Source organism: Otolemur garnettii, unplaced genomic scaffold (assembly GCF_000181295.1).
Source record: "Otolemur garnettii isolate 467f Iridium unplaced genomic scaffold, OtoGar3 scaffold00111, whole genome shotgun sequence".
NCBI classification, from domain to species: Eukaryota; Metazoa; Chordata; class Mammalia; order Primates; family Galagidae; genus Otolemur; species Otolemur garnettii.
The window spans coordinates 5,868,721-5,889,497 of NW_003852506.1; the positions used below are offsets into that span (position 1 = coordinate 5,868,721).

Below are 20,777 nucleotides of genomic sequence, written 5' to 3' on the forward strand. Positions count from 1 at the left end.
CACTTTCCTCACTGTAAAATAGCATTGACACCTCTTCACCTCAGTGGATATTCTAAGGTGTAGTGAGCTATTTATAAGACATGTAGCATACTTCATAAACAGGGACAATCTGAATAGCAAAGTTTATTATTATTTAAAGAGAAGGCATAGGAAATTTTATACACTCACTAAAAATAACAGAGTTTTCTTTTTTTCCCTCTCTGTACCATATGCTTTCCCTGTTGCACGAGTCACGGGATGTGCATGTAAATTAGCATTTTTCCGTGTTATAGCTGAGCCCCATTAGTGGAAAGGCAGCCAAAGCAAGTGTTTAGAATGGGCCGTTTGGACATTTTTGAAAGTTGTCTCAATGTGTAGAGGCCAGTTCAAATTCGTATGAAAGAAACAGGTGTCTTTCTCTAAAACACTTTTCAAATCAAAGGCACATTTCCAATTGCATTCCTGGGGTTGGGGAGGAAAGGAAGCTCTTAGAATATTCTTTTACATCTGCACATTTTGGGGAGGGGGGTTATTTGGAAAGGTTTGAACTTAGAGAAAAGTTGCAAGGAATGCACAGTAAACTCCTGTACCCCCTTCATCTGGACGCCCTAGTTGTTACCATTTGGTCACACCGGCTTTAGTGCTCTGTCATTCTCTCAATAGAAAAACAACTTCAGCAGCAATAAAAATAGTACAAAGCAGTAGCACCACTGACCCATCTGAAAGTAAGTTGCAAACACCTTTTCACCCGTAAATACGTTAATGTGAATTGCCTAAGAACCAGGACCTTCCTTGTTATAACCACACTCTCATATGATGATCCCATGCAGGAAACTGCACAGTGACTACCCTGCAATTCGATTTTGTAGGAGCCAAGAGAAAGTTCTCCCTCGCCTTCTGAAAGTTTGCTGAAAAACTGACTTTAAAAAGGAAAGTTAATTGGAGAAAAGACATACTATTTATTTAATGTATACATATGGGAGCCTTCAGAAAGAAATACCCAAACATACAGGGGAAATTGTCAATTTTTATGCTTGTGATACCAGAATTTCCCTCTTCAGTAGGTCCTTGGTCTCGGGGATTCAAAGAATGAACCCACGGACCACAGATCAGTGGTTAGATAGGATTTTTATTAGAAGTTAGAAAGGAATACAGAAAAAGTAAAAAGCACCAGAGCTTCTGGAAGGGGAAAGGAACTGAAGAACTCTCTCAGAAGTCTCCACATGGGCTCTTTTATCTAGGGGTATTAGGTGTAGAGCATCACATAGGGCTGGTAGTTGGTAGGTGGAAATGGGTGCATTAACAAATCAATGAATGTAGTTTCTCCTCCACTAGGAGGAGGTTATCATGTCCTTTGCAGTCTTTGTCCCTGAGAAGGGATTAGGGTGTGTGCTCTTATGCAAGGTGGAACCACTCAACAAACCATCATAGGCTGCTTTGTTCATGATCTTATCAGAGGCCAGAGGGTGTGTCCTGAAAAAGGGAATCTGCTTGTGCCTGGAAATGGGGATCTGACCTCTGAGCTCCCCTGGGCCTAGAGAATGGGGAGGCTCCTTGTCTAGCCCTGAGTGGTGGAATCCTATATCTCTTAGGCACAAGAGAGTACCATGTAGAAATATGTTTGGACAAAAAGGGTATGATCTCATGCTAATCAACTGAGTGGGGAAACCCAACGAGGCTTGTGTGTCCAGAGCAGTGATTTTCACCCAGTGTGCCATGAGAGGATCTTTGATGTGCCTTCATAATTTTTAAAGATAATTCATTAAATTATTTTCAAAAGAAGTCTAAAGCACCGTAAGTATATTCTTCTTTTTACTTTTTTTTGATCAACATAATTTAAGTGGGCCACTGAAGTTTAATTATAGGTTCAAGTGTGCCTTGAGATAAAAAAAAAAAAAAAAAAAAGGTTGTAAAACCCTGGTCTAGATTCTTCCTGACCTCTCTGAGGAGCCTTTCTTCCTCCTGAGAATGGGGCAGGACTGTCTCCGGAATGGGGGTCTTATGACCTGCAGTCAAACAAGGTAGGTCTGATCATTTTTTATGGCCAATGTTTATACAAAAAAAAAGCACAGGGAAAGCGATAGTATTTTTTTTTAAGGTTTTATGGCTGGCTTTAGGGCAAAGGGGAATCTGGTTTCTATGACCTGCCTTGGGGAAGAGTGGGATTAGCCTCAGGGGAGAACGGGATTTAGAGACAGGAGAGCAGGAGATCAGAAAAAAAAAAATTGCTCCTGAGGCTACTTCTGCGGCCTTTGTTTGGGAGTATTGTTTTCTGAGCCCTAATGGTTTGGCTGTCTCTTATCTACATTTTATTTTTAAAGTCCCTCCTCCTCAGTGGGCCAGAAAATAAAATGCCATTAGCAGCTTTGTGGGCACTGTTACCATTCTCTGCAGCTGGAGTCTGGGCAGGGTGGATCACCCCGTCAGGGCCTGCTTCTGATCACAGGAGGATGGTTAGCAAAGCTGGGAGTTGCGTCTAAATCAATTTCCTTTCCCTAAAGTAATTATTTATTTAGCAAATCATTTTTAACTATTCATTACAATGAAGTATAAATGATTGATGGATTGCTGGAAAATGCAAATATCAGGGACTGCTTTCTCCACATTTGGTCTCCCGTGCCTTTTGAATTGTAAATTCCACATCATTTGCTAATGAAGACAGAGAAGCTTCTCTTAAGCAAACAAGAAAAGAAATGTAAACCTCCCTGTTCCCGGCTTATTGTTCTTCCTCCAGTGTGAATCTCTCACCTTTCAATCTGCCCAACCCCCCCAGTTTCTGCAGCCAAGTTATGCGTATACTGGCAAAATGAGAAAAGTTGGAACTTAGTCATGAGGTTTTGATAATGACAAATTTCTTACAGTTAGAAATGGCTCTTTCTGCATCGACCTGTTTTCCTTTTCCTCTGTTGGTATTAAAATATACTTTGTTTTATGAAAGTTGATGGTCACTTTTTGGAGGGAGATATGTTTATTAGTGGCCTTGTGTGCCTGGTAAAGATTTACTGATCTATGCGGGTCTAAAGGTTCTTTCTCTGTTTACGTATACAGTTTTAGTCAGTCATTTAATTAGTTGACCTGAAATCGGAAAGTCAGGAGGGGCCACAGTGTGGAGGAAAGAGCCCTAGATTTGCTATCAGAAGGTGGATTTGGCTTTAAATCCTGGTTTGCTACTTAGAAGCCATGGAACCTTGTGCAGTTTGCTCCAGCCTCCAACAGCCCCAGCTGTAAAAGCAGGTGCTTATTAATTTGTCACCTAAAATCCGCCCATGGACCGAGAGTAGCTGGCAGCAGAACGCGCATCTTGCATCCTGAGGGCATATTTGTGGGGCTTGGTATTTAATCAGTGCGCACAGAATGTTTTCCCACAAATATGAATGAATGAAGTGAGAGAGTGCATGTCCACTTTCACTCCCATAAACGTGCGTGTGAATCTTCACAGTGGCAAGGTGCATGCCTGGATTGACGTTCTACCCGGCAAAGAACAAGAAAGTAGCTCACTGCAGTAAATGACATGCACTTTTCAGATTTCTTTTTTTCCATTTCATTTAAAGGCCACATCGAGCCATCTCTTGTGGTCATGGTCAAGTTAAAAAACAAATCATGTGTGTGATCACAAAGCAGAAGAATGTTAGGGGAAAACAGGAGAGAGACTCCCGCAGCCTGGAGAAAAGAAGCAGAGAATAGTTCCCAGACACTGTATTTCCCTCATCTCATCAAACATTCCTCAGCTCTAGCTGCTCCCTCGGCACCAGTGACTTGTCTGTGTAAGGCAGGATGGGGAAGTGAAAAGACTGAGTGTCTGATTCACAAGTAACAGCTGTAATTACAGGATCCTCCTAACTGTCTCTGTAACCCAGAGTAAGTTATCTCATTGCCTCAGGCTGTGGCTTTTCCTCATTTGTGGCGACAATGACAATCATGCTTGCATCACAGTGTTATTAAGAGGATTAAGGAAGACAGCAAAAAACACACCTGTGAGTCCATGTGCTCCATTCTTTGCTTCTTGGTGCTCCCAGCGGTTCAGGCACTTGCCTCTGAGTGAGAAGAGGCTCGTTGCCAGCACTGGAGAGATGCCAATCGTGTTGGCTGATTTGAAAAGGAACAACAATCCAGGAAGGCTAATATTCCAACTATTTCAACTTTTGTGTAAAAAGATTTTAAAAAGGATAATGAGCACTAAAACTTGATACGATTCTACATCAAGGCCCCCCCCCCCATCAACTGCAAAGAGCAGCACCATCATAAGTTGACTGTACGTCAGAATCAAGCCTACCTATGATGGAACAGAAACTTTGCCTCTTTGGGGCCACAACACTGTGGCTTCTAGCAAACACACACACTCACACATATGCACACACATGCAAAACAAAAGGAAAATGCCTCAAATTTGGCGGTAGCTGGAGTCCATGCTCTATAGTACACAGTGCACACCACTATTACTATTTGAATAGTCATAAAGCTTAACATTCCCTACTGATTATTTAAAGTTGACAAATCTGGAAGACACAGAAATATATACTTTTTAAAAAGTCAATCATCCAGAGTGATCAAAGTCCTAGCATGCACCAGTTAACCTTAGGGGAAATGAGATGAAGCTTTATATTGCTGTCTGCTCTGTCCTAGTGAAACATCTCTGTTAACATCAGATGGGGGCGCAGCTCCGTGGAGTCGGACCTGGCGTGCATCTAACTTCCCTTGTCAGTTCCATATAGTACTTTGCTGCAATTACCGATGATGAATTTTTTTTTTTTTTTTTTTGCAGTTTTTGGCCGGGGTCAGGTTTGAACCCACCACCTCTGGTATATGGGGCCAGCACCCTACTCCTTTGAGCCACAGGCACCACCCCTGATGATGAATTTTTAAGAAATTTTCTTTCTGCTTTTATTACCATAATCTCAAGAATTTTTATGACTTTTTAAATCAAATAAGGATTTTCCAATTCACCATTCAAATATATTAGCAAGAGAATATAACGAGCCATTAACAAATGGCTTATATGGCAGGAACTGAACAATTATATGAAGCAGCCAAACTAATTAGCTGGCACGCAATGTGTTATTTATATATACTTGATGAAAGGCTCATAGACCTTGGGACCCTCCAAGAAATCTAGTATTCTACTGGCTTTTCAAGTGAGCAAAGTGTTATCTATTTCACTGGTCACTTTTGGAAACTTCAAGCAACTTTTTACTTATAAAAGTTTTACAGTTTGCAGATTTGATTTGTTAAAGATTGGAGGTGTTGGCTGAAAGCGGGAAAGGACAATTGCATTCTAAATACATTTAAAATGCTCTTGGGAAAATTGTGCTTCCAAGCCACATACGCCCACAAAGGGAAACTAGTATAATCCACCACAGAAAGAGGGATGACAAATGGGAAGTCAATAGTGTGACCTTTAAGAAGGCGGCCACTTGATACATTTGGGGGATGATATGAGCTTGACTGTAAATGGCAGTAAACAATACTCTTTGGACAGAACGCTATCTGTTTATGATTGGGTGTCATTTTCTAGGTCTAATTCGTCTGCAAGAGCTCATCAAAGCTCCCTCCAGATACAACATTAAAATCAAAATCCGCCAGCTGCCCTCTGGGAATAAGGATGCCAAGCCTTTACTCAAGGAGATGAAGAAGGGCAAGGAGTTCTACGTGATATTTGATTGTTCGCATGAAACAGCCGCTGAAATCCTCAAACAGGTAAGAGGGCTGGGGAGGAGGCGGAAGTGTGGGGGAATGTTAATCTCTTTCTCTAAAATGCCATCTAATTTTCACTTTCTATGGTTTGACAAAACTGTAGCAGTCCAATTGAGGCGAAAGATTACAATTTGCAGACCCCTTTTAAAGAGTCAAAGGGTTCAAAGAGTTTGTGGATTCCCTGAGTCCATCTGCCAGTATTTGGCTGTAGACGTGTGTTTTTACATGTGCATTGGGTGGCACATGAATCCTGTCAGCAGCGGATGAGGAGAGAAGGGTATCATTTCAAGGTGACTAAACTCCTGTCCCTCCCTTTCTCAAATGTCTCTTGAAAGGACTGGGTCAGGTTTCACTCACACCACGCCTGACTTGGCCTAAACGCATCTTCCTCCTGACAAGACCTCATATGTCAAGAAAGTGGGAGTCTAAGCACAAAAAAGGTGGACAGGAACTTTTCACCAAAAAAGTTGCTTCTCTCTTCCAATTTTTTGTAAACAAAGAGCTTCGATGCATTAAATCCACAGATAATGTGGATGGAAACACTTGATAAGTTGTGAAACCCTACATAAATGAAAGACGCAGTAATGTTCAGAATAATAACCACAATAATAGAGTAATAATTTCTGAGCACATGGTCTTCTGCTTAAGAAAGAAAATGCACAATTAGGAAAAATAACGCACAGACTAATGGTTCTTGACTCAGCGTGATTTTGCCCTCAGCGACTTGTGGCAATGTCCAAAAGACACTTCGGGGTGTCATATTTGAGATACAGACACTTATGGGCCATTAGTGGGTAGTGGCCAGGGATTCTGCTAAACATCTGAAAAGACTAGCCAGATGTTTAAAATAAAAGCATTAATAAAAGGTCAAGGGGATTGCACTTGAGAGAAAGTGAGAAAAAGCAGCTGGGTTATAGTATTTGTGTGGACTACCAGGCATCTCTTTATATCTAAGTGGTTGTTGTGGCATCGGGCAACGTTCTTATGTAGCATAACACAAGCTGTTATTGCACTCCCTCATTTAAAAGGTCTGGGTTGCTATCTTGTTGATTGATACTGGGCAGTAATTTCCTAGAATACAGAACTGTGGATTCTCGAATTCCTAGAAAGAGCTCTCTTTAAACTGTCATCTCGCGTCATTCTCCGGCGTTCCATCTCAGACTCACAGGGCATCTTTCTGCAGCCATTGAGCTCAGAATTAAGTTTCTAATTGCACTGAAAGTAGACAATCACAAAAGTCGACCAGAAGTCTCTATCATCCACTGGATGATTATACTAAAAAAAAATCCATTTAGAATTGTAGAACATACTTAAAGTTATAGTGGAAAGCCAGCACCAACATCACCATATCCAGTCATCACACATGGCCAGAGGAGAAATGACTTGGCCAGAGACACACACCCCGTGCTTCTCCACCGTGGGGTGCCGCCCCTCAGGTTAGGCAGACAGTATCTGTTACTTACTTCTAGACTTTAGTTGCTTTAATAATTCTTTGATTTTCAAAATTATCCCTCAGTAAAGGAAGCAAACATATCTCAGTAATATCAACAACTGAAGAACTTTAAAGGTGAATAAATACAGTCAGGGGCCTTTTATCTTAAGGCTTCATTTAAGAATTTTAATACAGTTCATTAAAGTATATAATGGAGTGTGGGTTAGAATTGAGCAAAACACCCAGATTTTATGTGTGGTCCTCAAAATACAAAGCAGCGTCCCTTCCCAGGAGCCTGTTGTAACCCAAGCTGAGCGCGTCCGTTACAGTAAGGAGCATGATTTGCTGGTGACACTTCTCTTTGCTACGGTCTCATCTGGCTCTGGTAACTGGCCCCCTCGCTCCCAGAAGGCGGGCTAGAGGGCTGCTACGCTTTCTCCTCTATTTCAGTAAACGTACACCTAGATGTTCTTAAACTAGCAGGCTATTTCCTAGTAGCCTGGGGAGTACATCATTCAGAGGACAATTACAATAAAAGCAAAAGCAGAGGCTCCGAGAGTGGAGTGCCCAGAACAGGTCTGCTGGGGCAGGACGCGTGGAATTAGTTCCGTGTGGGGCCAGACATTGACACAGATGCTTTTCATTCTCTGTCTTATTATGTTCTAAACTCTGTTTACTTTTCCCACTTATTTTACTGATAATATGGGCTGTGAAGCTTGGACAAAAGGACCAATGAGATGGTCCATTCGGTTTTTATTCTAAACTAATGAGCTGCAAAGATTTTGGAGACAAGAACACTTTTTAAAAGGTCCCAGCATGAGATCCCTACCATATTGCATGGGAAAGCACAATTGCTCTTTTTGAAATTATAGCCAAGAATCAGAGATAGCTTAATGGGGACCATTTGGACCTCCAGAGGCTGTTGTGCTTGAAATGACCTCAGGGCTTTATCAAGTTTTCAATCAGACCCAAGCACACTATGTGATCAGCTTAACTCGCTGCATTAGCCCTGGCAGCAACCTGTAGAAACAAAGGCAGGGAGGCAGGGAGGCTGATTCAGGCGTTCTGGATTCTTATTCTGGCCACCACTCACTCAGTCTTTCTACCTGAGGAAAGGAAAGAAAGACGGGGACTTATCTCCTTTAGTAAGGGTCTTATCAGATGCCAATGAAGACACCTAGGTCCCACATAATCAAGGCACCAATCTCAAGCCCCTGAGGTTAAGTGTGGCATTCTCACTTCAGAAGTGAGGAAACAGAAGCTCAGATAGGTCAAGTGGCCCGTACAAGGTCACTGTCTGAGCAGCCGGCTGCCACGTGGTCTCCAGAATGCCTGACCTCAGAGCTCACTGCCCTTCGAGGGGCCACAACCCAGAATGGGCGACCGTTCTGAAATAGGCTCCCAGAAACGTCCGGGAAACATGACCACATGCTGCTGGTTCCCTCAAGATGAGGTTAGTATTAAGGGCTTTTACTTTCTCTGTGACCAGAAACATTGCTGAGAATGCTGTCTCTGCCAGGGCAACACGGCTTTCTGCTCATCTGCGCTTTCCATCCTTGCCCTCTACCTCCCTGCACCGTGGGCATATTTTCCCACTTTTTAATGATTTTTCAGAAGAAGTCAAATGCACTTTAAGGAAGGCATTTGACATTTATGTAAAGGTAAAAATTGGGCAAATGTCTATAATTATTCTTGGGCATGCTAATCACTCCAGCAAAGTAATTATTTCCATTCATAGGAACAAGTACTATATGATGAGAATCTGAAAAGTTATTTCTCCCAAATTAGTTTGAAATTCAAATGTCAAGACTTGATCAGGCTACAGAAGAGCAGGGCTTTCATGGGAACAAACGATCTTCCTGAATTTCTACACAGAGTTCCTCCATGACTGAGCAGGTTACACGTGTCCTTGTTCCCCTTCCCCACCCACGCCCTCCCAGCTGGGTCCTGATGCTTCCCTGAGGTGCTGCTCTCCTCTTGACCTACCTTCAGGGTGAAAACTCAGCTCCTCCTCACTTCCACTTCCCCGAGTTCCATATTCTCCCCCTGACTCTTCACCACCCACCACACATGTACCCTCATTCATACTGAGTGTGATTTTACTGAGGGAGTGACTCATAGGAGGTGAATTTAAAGAATGAAGAAACGGGTAAGAATATTCTACATAGGAAACTTTCAGCTGGTGTGTGGCACGGTGCCAGGTGTTAAGCAACCATCTTATTTAATCAATGCAATAACCCTTGGTATAATTGGTATTATTTCTCTTTTGCAATTGAAAATGGAAGCTGAGATGCTAATTTTATCTACTATGTAATGAGCATGCTCTTAACACAAAACCTCCTGGCCCAAAGGACCTGACCTCACCTCTCTTTTCGGCCTTCTTGCTGGCCTCTGTATCCAATGATCCATTTCAGGACCTCCTGCCTGGTCAGCTGGCATGCCCTCCTTTTCCCACATTATAGCCCCAGTCCTTGCAATTGCCAAAGCCTGGAAAATTCCATCTTAAAGTCGCCTTCATCTTCATGATCATCTCTTGAGTGATAAAAGAGAAGAAACTCTTTTCTCATTTCTCATGTCCCTATACTCTACTTCATTTGCTCTGTAACCACAATAGAAATCTGTAGCTAATTGAGGCGTTTACTAATATGCCATCCATATCCCTTACCACACTGTAAGCTCCAAGAGGAGAGAAGCCTTCTTGGTCTTCTTCAGCACCTGCTACATTATTTGACATATAATTAGTGCTCGGTGCCCTGCTCTTAAGTGAATAATGAAATGAATGAATGAATGAGCCAAGAACTGTACTACACACTTTTAATAAATAATCTCCCAATCACCTCTCTTCTGCCCCACTCAACGTGCCAAACACTCAACACTGCTAACCACATTTTGACAAATTGCTCCTCTGTGCCTCAGTTTCTTTTGATGAAAAGGCTTCTATCAACCCTGAAAACCTCTGCTATTAAGAAATTATAGTTCGAGCCTATGATTCCATATCCTGAAAATGAATTTCTCTCTTTGGAGAATTGCGTGGTCGCTTTTACATCCTGTGGTATGACGGAGCAAGCAAGTCACTCTTTCCAGCTTAGTAACTGAATTCAATAGTTCTCTGAGGGAGAGTGAGGGGACATTGAAGGGTTCCATCCAGCAGAAAGTTGCGCGGGGACGGGGCCAGTTTCCTGAGCTCAAGTAATCTGCTCCCTCCTTTGCATGAACAAGTCGGGGAAGAGTTTGTATTCTTCTCCACAACACTTGTGGCAAATGAGTATTAAGCTGTAACTAAGCTATTAGTCTCCATAAAACATTTAACCAAGATATTTTGTAGAACTACATTACAGTTTCTACTGTCAACATTTGCATGCTCTTGCTTTTTTTCCTTTTCTTCTGCTTTCAATTGACATAACAAGAAGGCCAGAAAGAAAATGTATATTTTAATGCCGGCTTCTCCCTGCTAGGATGTGCATTGGCGATGCTGATTAATCAGATGATTTTGTGTGTTGATGCTTTCTTCATATGTGTTGTGCCCAATGGCTATAATGAGGCCAAACAGAGGTGATTAGGTAGGTTTACACAAGACAGAAGCAACCATCAGCCTTCATCTCACAAGACAGACAACATCGAGCCAGACAGATTCACGGTATGCTCAGGTGTCAGATCTATAAATCTATCATTTTTCATCATAAATACATTGAATGGGCCAAAGACCTTAGGGGCTACCTTTTACTGAATGCTTACCGTATGCCAGGTGCAATGCTAAATGGATTAAATGCATCACTAATCTCATTTTTATAAGATCATCATTCTGTGTACAAAAAAATTGACAGAGGTCAAAGAGATTTTGTAATTTTCCCAAAGTCACAAAGCCAGCAATTAGCAGGGCTGGGACTTGACACTTATGTCAAGAGGAAGGGAAAGTAACCTCTTCTGCAACTGTTATGTACAGAAAGATATCCACCGATTCCCGTAGTAATGAAACCTGGAACACGTTAGTTAAGCCTTGCACTTCTTGAATGCAATTATTTTGTTTCCTTCTCAAGCATCCAACCACTTCTAGCTTTTCACAATTCCTCATGAAAAACACTGATTATGTCAAATGTCTAATGGCCAAGAAGAGAATGTGACAAGAACACAGTTCAGAATTTTTTCTTTCATTCAATACTTACTTGTTGAGCATTGGTTAAAGGTGATAGAGATACAACATTGACAGCAACAATAAAAGAAACCAAATCTTTGCCCTGTTAAGACAAAAAGAGAAACTGAAAATGAACGCAACAAGAGTACAGGTAGCCAGTGCCTACAAACTTGCTCAAGGCCATGAGGTTACTTTTCTTTTCTTTCTTTCTTTCTTTTTTTTTTACAGTAGCCTTTTATTTTTAATACCTATTATGCTATCAATTCCTAGGGAAAAGCTTCCAGCAGCTCAGGGAGGCTCCTTTCCATCGAATGTGATGAAGTTTGCTATGCCTATTATGCCACGAATTCATGGGGAATAGGTTCCAGCACCTTATGTTTCTGTTCCATTGGTTCCATTGGTTCTGCTGTGTGTTACGTTATACGCCTGTTATTCCATGACTTCATGGGGAATGGGTCTCAGGAGCTCAGGCTCCTTTCCATTGGTTCTCACAGAGTGGGCTTCTCTGGGTGGAGCAGGCTGGTGCTTCAGCTGAACCCAGGTACCTTTCTCTTTGGCTTTGTTCTTTTTCTGATCATTTCCCTTCACACGTTTTAGGAATCTATCTCAGCCCTTAGAGTGCTTAATATGCTCAATACGAACATTAATCCTCTTGGCAAGAATCTTGCCCTTAACCTGTTGGTTTACAACAATGCCAACAGCATGCTGGGTAACATTGTAGACTTTCTGGTTTTGCCATGGTGACATATGTGTGGCCTGCCTTTCTGAACAGTACCCATTCCCTTGATGTCTACAATATCACCTTTCTTGTAGATTTGCATGTATGTGGCCAAAGGAACAGCTCCATGTTGTCTATAAAGCCTAAAGGACGTGTATCGGGGCCTCTGCTCTTTCCTTTTGTGTTTGTCATTTTGGTGACTCACTGGAAGATGGCGACTCTGGATGAAAGGCACAAAGTTACAGTAAGAAACTGTAATTAGAACCTCGGGCCGAAAGATGGGAGACCCAGTTGCAAATTCTTCTCTTTCCCTAAAAGAATGAAATAACTATCATTTATTTTGTGCTTACTATATGCTGGAATATGCTGGGTATTATTTGACTGGCATGATCGATCTCCTTTTAGCCTTTCAAAATACTCAATGTTACAGAGAGAAAAAAAATGAGACTTCAAGTTATGCACTTAATGGCAAAGCTGGGTTCCAGACCAGGGTCTGATGCTGGCATCCGCTGAGTGGCTCACACCCCCTAAATATGATACTTTAACAAATCTGTTGATTTCTCTTCACCTGTATACATAAGACTATTGGATTCCAATCTTGCTAAGATTCTCTTCTGCATATCTGTGCACAAGAATCCTCTTACTAGTCTCTAGATATAACCAGCTTGCTCTTCGCTTTGTACTTAGTAGGCTCTCAAAGAAATAGGGGATTAATTAAGCAGTTCATTCCTTTTTAAAGTTCTTGGCATCTTTTGATAGCCTTGGAGGAAGTTCACTGATGAGTTCATTACTTTGGATGAATCCTGACAAAGTAATAATTGCCAATCTCAATTTGTACTAATTGGATGACAATTCATAGTGTATTATGTAATTATTCAGGCAGTACATTCTCATTCTAATTATGTGTCTTTCAAGCTGATATAAAAATTTATTTACATTCCCTGAGCATATAGTTTTACTTATAAGGAGCAGTGCATAGGTGTCAACATGTTATTAAATGTATATAGTTGAACCTCTGTAAGTTGACCACCCAAGAAACTGTAACAACATATGGAGGTGGTGAACGTAGGAACCAGGCTTTCCGTACTGATATGTATGTGCGGTGCATGCCCAGTCTATGAAAATTAGGTCAACTTAAGGAGGTGGTCAATGCATAGAGGTGGTCAGTTATGGAGGTTCTTCTGTATATGGATTAATTGACCTCTGTGGATAACCCAAAGGTTACTAAAGGTGTGTGCTATTTGTTCATATTCCTATTATCCAGAGTACCTATTTGAGGATTCCCAAAAGCCTTAAAAAGGAGATTTACGAAAGGACTTAGATTTGCCTCAATCTGAATTGGGAAGAACAAAAACCTTATATGTACATATCTCAGATACACTCTAATGCCGAATTCCAACTATACCAAAATTGGACTGTAGAAGGAAATAAGAAAAGTTTTCCTTGCTGAGGAAGGAAGGGTGCTTTAGAAAAAAATGTGAAAAAGAATTTGGAGATGCATATATTTGGGTACATCTTAAAAATCACTGAACTTTAGCTTTATTCAAAATTGGGGGATGTACATGCCCCTGAATGTGCCTTGTTTGAGGAAGAGGGTTCACAGTGTCCATCAGACTTTCTAAAGAAGCCTGCAGACTAAAGCAGACTAAAAATAACTTCTATAGATTAACCACATCTGCTTCTTCAACCTTTCATAAGTGCGAGATTTTACCAAAAGGACCCTTCCTCTCTACTTTACTGGTGACTGAGTCACCTCTTCTTTGTCCTAAGAATAATTCTATGAGATGTAACTTTCACCATTTATTCAGCCCACATTTTGACAATGTTTTCTTTTATTTTATTTTTTCTGGAGACAGAGTCTTACTTTGTTGCCCTCAGTAGAGTGCAACCTCGAACTCTTGGTCTCAAGCGATTCTCTTCCCTCAGCCTCCCAAGTAGCTGGGACTACAGGCACCCACCACCATCCAGCTATTTTTTTAGAGACAAGGTCTTGCTCTGGCTCAGGCTGTTCTCAAACTTGTGAGATCAGGCAATCTGCCCACCTTGATCTCCCAGAGTGCTAGGATTATAGGCGTGAGCCACCATGCCCGGTCTTTGGCAGTGTTTTCTGTATGCCAAAGACTATACTGGAGCAAAAGGGAATTGCAATGTAAAACACCTTAATGCTTTTGATTAATAAAGTATTAAATAAGGTCTTTGTTTAGTAGAGGACCTGATAATTCATTATTTTCCACCTCTGTGAAAGGGAATGCATTTCTACATCTGTCACATCATTTTGAGAACAGTTAAGTGTGACAATGGATTAAATATAAGACATTAAGCCCGGTACTGATGTATAAAGCATTATCACTCATAGTGGTTTCCAGACAAAACTATTAGAGTGACACAGATTCCTGCTCCTATCTCTGTGTCACTACATCCCGACCTACCCTATTTCACAAGGGTTTCCAAACCTCCTCTCAGCCTGACATACCAAGTCTCCCGTGACTTCACCTGGTGTTATTAAATCTCCACGCCAGACTGAACACCTACCAGCCTCTTCTTTACCCTTCTCCAGCCAACCCCTTTCTCCTCTGACCCCTCTCTGGGTGACTAGGAATTTCATCCCATTACTCCAACAGAAACTTAGAGATTCTCTCGATTCTCTCCCACCGCTCCCACTTACTAGTTACCGAATGTTGGGGATTTCACTCTCCGGATCTGGTTCAGAATCCCTCTCCTTTTCTCCATCTCTCCCTTCATCCTCCTTTTGTACTAATGTAATTGATCTCACTATCACAAGTCCTCTTCCCTTCCTTTTCCCCACCTACCCTTCATGTAATTTGAAAAGCTATTCATTCTAAGTAAAGTGTCTGATCTTATGACTCCCATATTTAAAATTCCTAAGGCCTCCCCTTCTGTCTCGCCCCAGGGATTGAAAGAATAAAAAGACATGTTGCTTAACATGCTATGGAAAGCCCTCCACACCATGTGCCCACTGTCCTTATAGCATCTAGCACGCAACCACATCCACTATGTCTATTATACAATTTTAGACAAAAACTGTCACAAATTTTTAAAAATGATTTTTAATCTATCAAGGAGACTAAAGTTCTTCCCAAATGTCACAAAAGGAATTCGAAATCACAAGAAAATTTGGATCTAATCAATTCTGACATCTAAAGGGATGTCATCTTAGGTTTGAATTCCTACAGAAGGGGAATAGTGAGTGAGGAGCTCACAGCCCCTGGAAGATTATCTCAAGGGGAACCTTTCCCATCTGAGTCTAGCTCTCTAACGGGAAACTCCCTTGGAAATAGACGAGCAACTTATCGAGGTGTCCTGGCTTGGTGGGTGCATCCCGCTTAACATAAGCTTCAACTCCTGTGGTTCTAAATTTGCTCTCACCTGACAACCATATGCTTTTATTTGAGTCCCCAAAGTCCTGAAGGACTCTGTGCCAGTTATTTATTTTCCTGACGCCTAGGCCTCCTGTATTCAATGAATGAATTGCTATATTACTATAATCCCAGGACTGAAATCCTACCTGCGTTCAAATACTAGAATTCTGCTTTATCTCTCAAGTCCATAGACTGAGAATAACACTTTCTCCCCAGCCATATGTATGTCAAGAACTATAGCTCTCAGTAGGCTGTAGCTGTGTTTAGTATTGTCGTGACTTAAAAATATGAGTTTGATTAATATAAATCAGTGGTTCTCAGCACTGGCCACACATCAAGTATTACCTGGAGAGCTTTTAATAAATATCAATGCCTAAACATATTCCAGACAAAATAATTCAAAATATTTACTGATGGGACCAGTTTCTCAGTGATTCTAATATACCCTGAGAAGCACTGATATGAGTAATTATTTTCTAAGCCTAAAAGATTCAGATAAATTGACAAAGTAAAGTGATCCAAAGAGTTGAGGATCAGACCCCAGACTCCTGATAACTATACTGGGCTATAGATATCTCGTAAGACCAGAAAAACTACCATTTAATTCATCCCTTTATCTCTTTTGAAAGTGTACCTCCAGGTAAATTTGAAGTATAAAGTTTTATTTTATTTATTTATTTATTTATTTAGAGACAGAATCTCATGCTGTCACCCTGGGTAGGGTGCTGTGGCATCATAGCTCATAGCAACCTCAAACTCCTGGCTTCAAGCCTCAAACTTTTGCCTCAGCCTCCCAAGTAGCTGGGACTACAGGTGCCCGCCACCACTGCCATCTAGTTTTCCTACTTTTAGTAGAGATGTGGTTTCACTCTTGCTCAGTCTGGTCTTGAACTCCTGAACTCAAGCAGTCCACCCACCTTGGCTTCCCAGAGTGCTAGGATCACAGGTGTGAGCCACCATGCCTGACCTAAACTATAGTTTTTATTATCGCTGTTACAAGAAATTACAAAAACAGTTTATTGCAAATATATTATTCAGCGTATTCTCTGTTAATTGTCCACCTTTTGGAATTTGTTCAATACTTTTCTATTAACATTTTTCTTTCACTGTATTTTTTCTTACATATCATATTTCCACTAATTTCTTCTGGATGTTGCAGAGAGTTTATTTTTTGTTTGTATAATCCTCCCAAAGCTCTGCTCTCCTATTTGCCAGACTGCCTATCTAATTCTGACATGGGAAATCTTTTTCGCCTGCCCTGTTCTCAAAAACCTGTGCTCCCTAAATAGAATAATTTTGACTGTTGTGCTCCTGAAAGATGCAATCTGGCCCTTCATGTAGCATCATCTCTTGAAGCTAAACTAACCCCCAGTGGTCTCCATTTATTAAAATCTATTCGTATCAGCTGCCTTTCTTCCCTAGAACTTACAGCTAGAGAGAGAAGCTTACAAAGGAGTTAAGACCCAGAAACAGTTCCAAGTAGTTATCCACTAACTCTTCATGGAGTATCTTTGTTTTTCTTTAGTCCACCTTTGAGGAGGAAAATTGTCTGAATTTGTAAATGATGTAGCAGTGTCTTTGAATGGAAGAAAAAGTCCTGGATTCTTTTTATGCTTAGCATGAATTTGCGTACAGGCATGTGAATGGGGAAGCAGAGAAATTTGGAAAGTGATCAGTCTCAATCAAATGAAAGTCATTTTTCTCTTTGATACATGCATCTAATGTGCCAAAGCTGTCAATCACATGAACCATAATCATAGAGAAATGTGAAAATGAGGTGCATTTGGCTTTATATTAGTGCTGTAACAAATTGTCACAAATTTAGTAGCTTAAAACAATAAAAAACTGTTCTTTTACAGTTATGGAGGTTAGAAATCCAAAATCAAGCAGGGCTTCTCTTTCTCTGAAGGCTTTAAAGGAGAATCCATCCCCTTGATTTTCTTGAGCTTTCAGACCATGTTTTTCAACTTTTTTATCTCCTGGCACACTTAAACCTATAGTTAAACTTCCACGAACACTTAAATTATGTTAATCAACAAAAAGAGCAAATAATAATAATATACTTACTGTGCTCTGAACTGAAGATAATTTAATGAATGATTGTTAAAAATTTTTGCAGCACCCCTAAGATCCTCCCACTGCATCCCGGTGGAAAATCACGGTGCTGGAGGCCGTCCTCATTCCTCGGCTTGTAGCTCCACATCACTCTGCCTCTCCTTCCATTTACAGATTTCCACGTACACATTCTCTGCATTAGACCTTTTCAGCTTTCATCTTATAAGGGCCTGAGTTACTACACCAGGCCCACCCAGAAAATTCAGGGAAATCTCTCCATCTTAAAATCCTTCATTTAATCGTATCTGTAAAGTCCCCCTGCCTGGAAAGTCATATATTATTAGGTTCTGGAATTTAGATGTGGACAACTTCAAAGACCCTTTTATTCAGTCTGCTTCATAAAGAAATGAGTTTTTTCTATATGTCATGATTCTCCTGGGTCTAACAGTGTTTGCTATATATCCACCTGTTACTTTTATATATGTAAGCTCTAATAATTCAAGGTGGCATAGAAGTTTTTTTTTTTTTTTTACAACAATGAAATACTCATCTAAAGATCTAGTTATACCTAATTTGTTCTACTGATTACCACCACTAGTAGTTGTGTGGCCAAAGTAACATCTGGCTCAGAAGACAGTACAGATGCAGCCTGAAGGATAACAGTTAGCAAATGAAAAAGGGCTACCCTGGAGCTCAGACTTTCATCTTAAAATTGCTGGCCTGAGACTTGATATCATTCAACTGGTTTCCCAAAGACTCCTGTGCTGAAAAAACTTATTTCTATCTGGAGGTAAAATTGTTATTTTAGTCACATTGCATGTTCACAAGTTATTCACTTGAAATTATTGACTGCAAACCACATCTGATGGTTTAGAATTCATCCTGATATTGAGAAGGCTATAAAAGGAGAAATATACTTCAGGTTAGTCAATATAAACTTCCAAGATGCCTATTTTTCAATAGAAGAAAGCAGTAAAAAAAAAAAAAAAAGAGAGAGAGAGAGACAGAGAGAGAGAGGATAAGTATTACAAGAACGCCTCCAAATTGCTTAGGAGCACTCCAGGTTACATTTTAAGTTTCTTCTACAACAGCAGCATAATGCCAATTATTTGTGACATATGGATTGCCTTTAGTGATGGATGCTGAGATTTGTGGGGAAGAATTCCTTGTTGCTGTCTCCGTAGCAATGTGTTGCATTCTGAGTAATGTTCAGATTGAAATATGGTATAGGCTTCATAGGATACCCAAACCTTTTGTTGGAATACTGTGATCCAAAGAATTTTCAGCTGTCTTCTAGGATGACTCTGTCACCAAGCACAGATATTAGACCCCTACAAACTATTTCTTCAACACCTTTATTTAGACTTCAATGAGGACTTGCAGGACAAACTAAACTGTGGTCTTCGAGCTGCTCACTCTGTCTGTACTTAATAACTCCACACATCAAATCCAGGACATCATCATTGCCAAAAACAAGTAGGCTAGCCCAAGGCAGATCAGTGCTACTGTGAACAAGGTCATGAAGGTTCTGTGACAAAACTCCTGAAAGCAGCTGGGCCCATGTGGGATTACTACAGTTAATCAGCAAGGGCTATTTCCAAGGGCATAATGCTAACAGTAGGACTATTAGGATTACCCTTTCAAGAGCCAACTGAAATTGAGTTGCTATTCTACTTTCTTATGAACCAGTTTAACTACAAATTTTTAAAAGTAGTCATTGTTTTTAACCACTGAAACAACAAAATAGTCTTGTGGCATTTGTACGCTTAGTAGCATTAATACAGAGAAAACCTTAGAGTAGGTACAACCCACCTGTCCCCTTGCTGGTTTAAGGATTATGTTACCTAGATAGAATGAAAAGTAATAAGTATGCAGGACTTGAAGTCTTTTGGTATTAGTCTCTTTTAGGTTCTAATAGTTGGTATTGCAGCAATATCATATCAGTTATGATTGACCATGAATTGTGATCCCTTGAACTGGCCCCAGGGGTGGGGGAACTCTTTCCTTAGAGGCCGTCTCTTTGTTACTTGTACCCAACCCAGCTACCCAAGATCTGAAGAGTTCACAGAGTTTCTGTGGACAGATCTTCAATCCACAGAGTTTCTTTTTATTGGAAAAAAATATCTGGGCTCATCCCAATCATTATTTTTTATTTATTTATAATCTATGTATTGTACGAAGAAGGAGAGTAGTCCAGAAAAATACATTTGAAACAAGGTGATAAATATTTTTATAAGGGGTAGAGATTTGACACAAAGGGGAAAACTAGATAAGAAAAATATAAAGCCGGATGACATTGGCACATGGAGAATACACAGTAGAACCTCTGGAAGTTGATCACCTGAGGTACTGTAACAAACTGATCAACATACTGGTATGGAGGTGGTCAACATAAGGACCTAGTCCTACTGTACTGCACATGTGGTACATGTCCAGTCTATAAAAATTGGGTCAGTTGAACCTCCCTACAGGTAGGGAGGTGGTCAACCATGGAAGTTCTACTGTATGCCCTGTGTCCCTGACTAGTTGCTAATGAAGGATCCACAATTTCACCCTGAACTTCTAACAATCAAAACAAAATTGTAAACAAGATCACTTGCAAGCCTCTTCTTTCTTTATGAAAAGAATTATGTATTTACTGACAAAAAGAACAGTTTGTTTTAGTACTGATAACAATGCTAGTCATGTGTAAGGTGAGTGACATCTCTGGAGAGCTACTATAAATCAGTATTGGTCCCAACTCAGTGACCAGAACCAGCACATGGCCCTACCCAATCACAGGGACCAGGAAATGCAACCCTATTGGGTGCCCTTTGAGTTGGAAAATTGTTGAACAGTAGTAATGATGTCCATACCAGGAATGTTCTCAAATCAAGAGGGGTAGTAAATATTCAACACCCTCCCTAGTTTAGATAGAATGTTATCAAAAGGGCTGAAGTTAAAAAAAAAAAAAAGGGGGAGGCTGAAGTTTTTACTATCTATCAAGGTAAATCAATAATGTGGTGTATAAAATGATTTGATAAGAATAATTCCAAGGCTGGGTGCCCGAAGTTCAGTGGTGCTGGCCACGTGCACCATGGGTGGTGGGTTTAATTGAACCCAGCCCTGGCCTGCTAAACAAAAAAAGAAGAAGAAGAAGAAAGAGGAAGAGAAGGAGAAGGATTCCATTAGAAAATAAGCATTGGCTCCAGGCCTGTGGCTCAAGTGGCTAAGGTGCCAGCCATATACACCTAAGGTGGCAGGTTCGAATCCAGCCCGGCCCGCCAAACAACAATGACGGCTGCAACCAAAAGATAGCTGGGCATTGTGGCGGGGGCCTGTGGTCCCAGCTACTTGGGAGGCTGGGGCAGGAGACTCGCTTGAGCCCAGGATTTGGAGGTTGCTGTGAGC

The 20,777-nt window shown here is 40.8% G+C and overlaps 1 protein-coding gene across 1 annotated transcript in view; it reads left to right on the top strand.

Moving 5' to 3' along the window:
* GRIK1 (glutamate ionotropic receptor kainate type subunit 1) overlaps positions 1–20,777 on the top strand; it is a 380,233-nt gene that overhangs the window by 243,127 nt on the left and 116,329 nt on the right. The window contains exon 4 of the mRNA XM_023517450.1: positions 5,492–5,673. Within this exon, the coding sequence (XP_023373218.1) occupies positions 5,492–5,673 (182 nt within the window). The remainder of the gene's footprint in view (positions 1–5,491; positions 5,674–20,777) is intronic.